The 1500-nt window shown below is 24.8% G+C and overlaps 1 protein-coding gene across 1 annotated transcript; it reads right to left on the bottom strand.

Annotated features, from left to right (window-relative positions):
- Positions 1-1500, bottom strand: LOC107003326 (protein RSI-1). The gene is made up of 3 exons (XM_015201640.1): positions 1330-1500; positions 1091-1115; positions 1-516 (listed from the first exon to the last, which is right to left on the bottom strand). The coding sequence occupies exons 1-3, from the start codon at positions 1411-1413 to the stop codon at positions 335-337; spliced, it is 291 nt and encodes a 96-aa protein (XP_015057126.1). The 5' UTR covers positions 1414-1500; the 3' UTR covers positions 1-334.

Below are 1500 nucleotides of genomic sequence, written 5' to 3' on the forward strand. Positions count from 1 at the left end.
TGGACAAACTCAATTCGATAAATAAGTTATTATTATAGTCTCGTTATAAAAAAGAAAGATTACAATAACACTTCATCTTCAAGCAAGTTGAAGACGGCTATATGAATCCTAATACATAGATCATATATCGCTCCAGTACTACAACTCAGCTCAGACAACATGATAACACAAGTAAAGAAATACAAAATGCTTAAAACATTACATCAAAATTACTCCAAATCAATTTAATGCAATACAAAACACAATATGAGCATATAGCTATAGTACTCTTAATCTTTTCCATTAATTATTGGGAAAAAAGATTAATTTCCCTAATTATTAATATTTTAATTAATTAAGGGCATTTAGGTTTTCCTTCTTGAGTCTTCCAATTGTTGTAACAAGGGCATGATTGTTTGTTGCCATAAACTCCTTTAGGAACACATAAACATGTTGCACAACATTTTTGACAAAAGAACATACATGGCTTCTTGTGTGATGTTGCTGAGCATCTATAAGTACATCTTGGCTTGCAATCTATATAATAAAAAATAAAAATCAAACACACCATATTTTAAAATAAAATTAAATAAAAAAAGAATCAGGTTCAAATTCTAACGAAAACAAAAAAAAAAAAATAAATAATAAATATTTTAGTAGATGAAATTATCGATAATCCCTAGATAAAGGAGCTCAAAAAACTCAAGATTCTTATTATTTTTTTATAACTAAAAAAATAATTGATAAACATTTCGTGTTGAAAGTTGAAATAAATGATTTATGTATATAATTGCTAAAATTGATAATAAGCCGGTGTAATGAATTTTTATTATTATTATTTATTAAAATGATAAAAATGTTATCCTTAAAAATTATTTTTTGAAAAATAAAAATTATGAAGTATTTTTACGAGAAAAAGGACAAACTTAAGTTGACTTTTAAATTATAATGTTAAACAAACTTATCATATTTTTTAAAGAAAAATACTTGTAAACTAGTTAAATTAACTCATATATATCGAAACATATGTTACACAAAAATTTCTCATACATTAAAAATCAAGAAAAAAGATTAAAATTTTAAAAATGAGAGTAAATATATGTATATATACCTCTTGGGCGGAGCTTGTTGTAACCCTGTAAAAATGAAGAAAAAAACACATAATATTAAAAGGGTTTTCCAAAAAAAAAAAAGGTACATTATAATTTTATGTAATAATTAATTGAGGCTAATGGCATAGCCACATAGATCGAAGAGTAATCAGTTGATCATATTGTATAGAAAAATAAGGTGCATATAAATCAAAATTACATTTATACGTTAAATTTTTACTGCGTTAGAAATATTTACCTCGACTACATTAGAGAAAGCGAGCAAAATCAAGAACATTGAGATAAGTAACAAGAAGCTAGCATTGTAACCACTCTTTGCCATTTTTCTTCTCTTCAAATGGAAAGTGAAATTACTATATAGTTTGAAGGAAAATAAAATATTTAAGAAGAAGAGAAGATAAATGGAAAT

This window comes from Solanum pennellii, chromosome 11, assembly GCF_001406875.1.
Source record: "Solanum pennellii chromosome 11, SPENNV200".
Taxonomy (NCBI): Eukaryota; Viridiplantae; Streptophyta; class Magnoliopsida; order Solanales; family Solanaceae; genus Solanum; species Solanum pennellii.

Bases quoted from the DNA above. Each gene is read 5' to 3' on its own strand.
- LOC107003326 (XM_015201640.1), bottom strand. From the start codon at position 1,413: ATGGCAAAGAGTGGTTACAATGCTAGCTTCTTGTTACTTATCTCAATG. The intron at 1,116-1,329 runs GTAAATATTTCT...TCATTTTTACAG, and splicing joins CTTTCTCTAATGTAGTCGAG to GGTTACAACAAGCTCCGCCC. The intron at 517-1,090 runs GTATATATACAT...TTTATTATATAG, and splicing joins CAACAAGCTCCGCCCAAGAG to ATTGCAAGCCAAGATGTACT.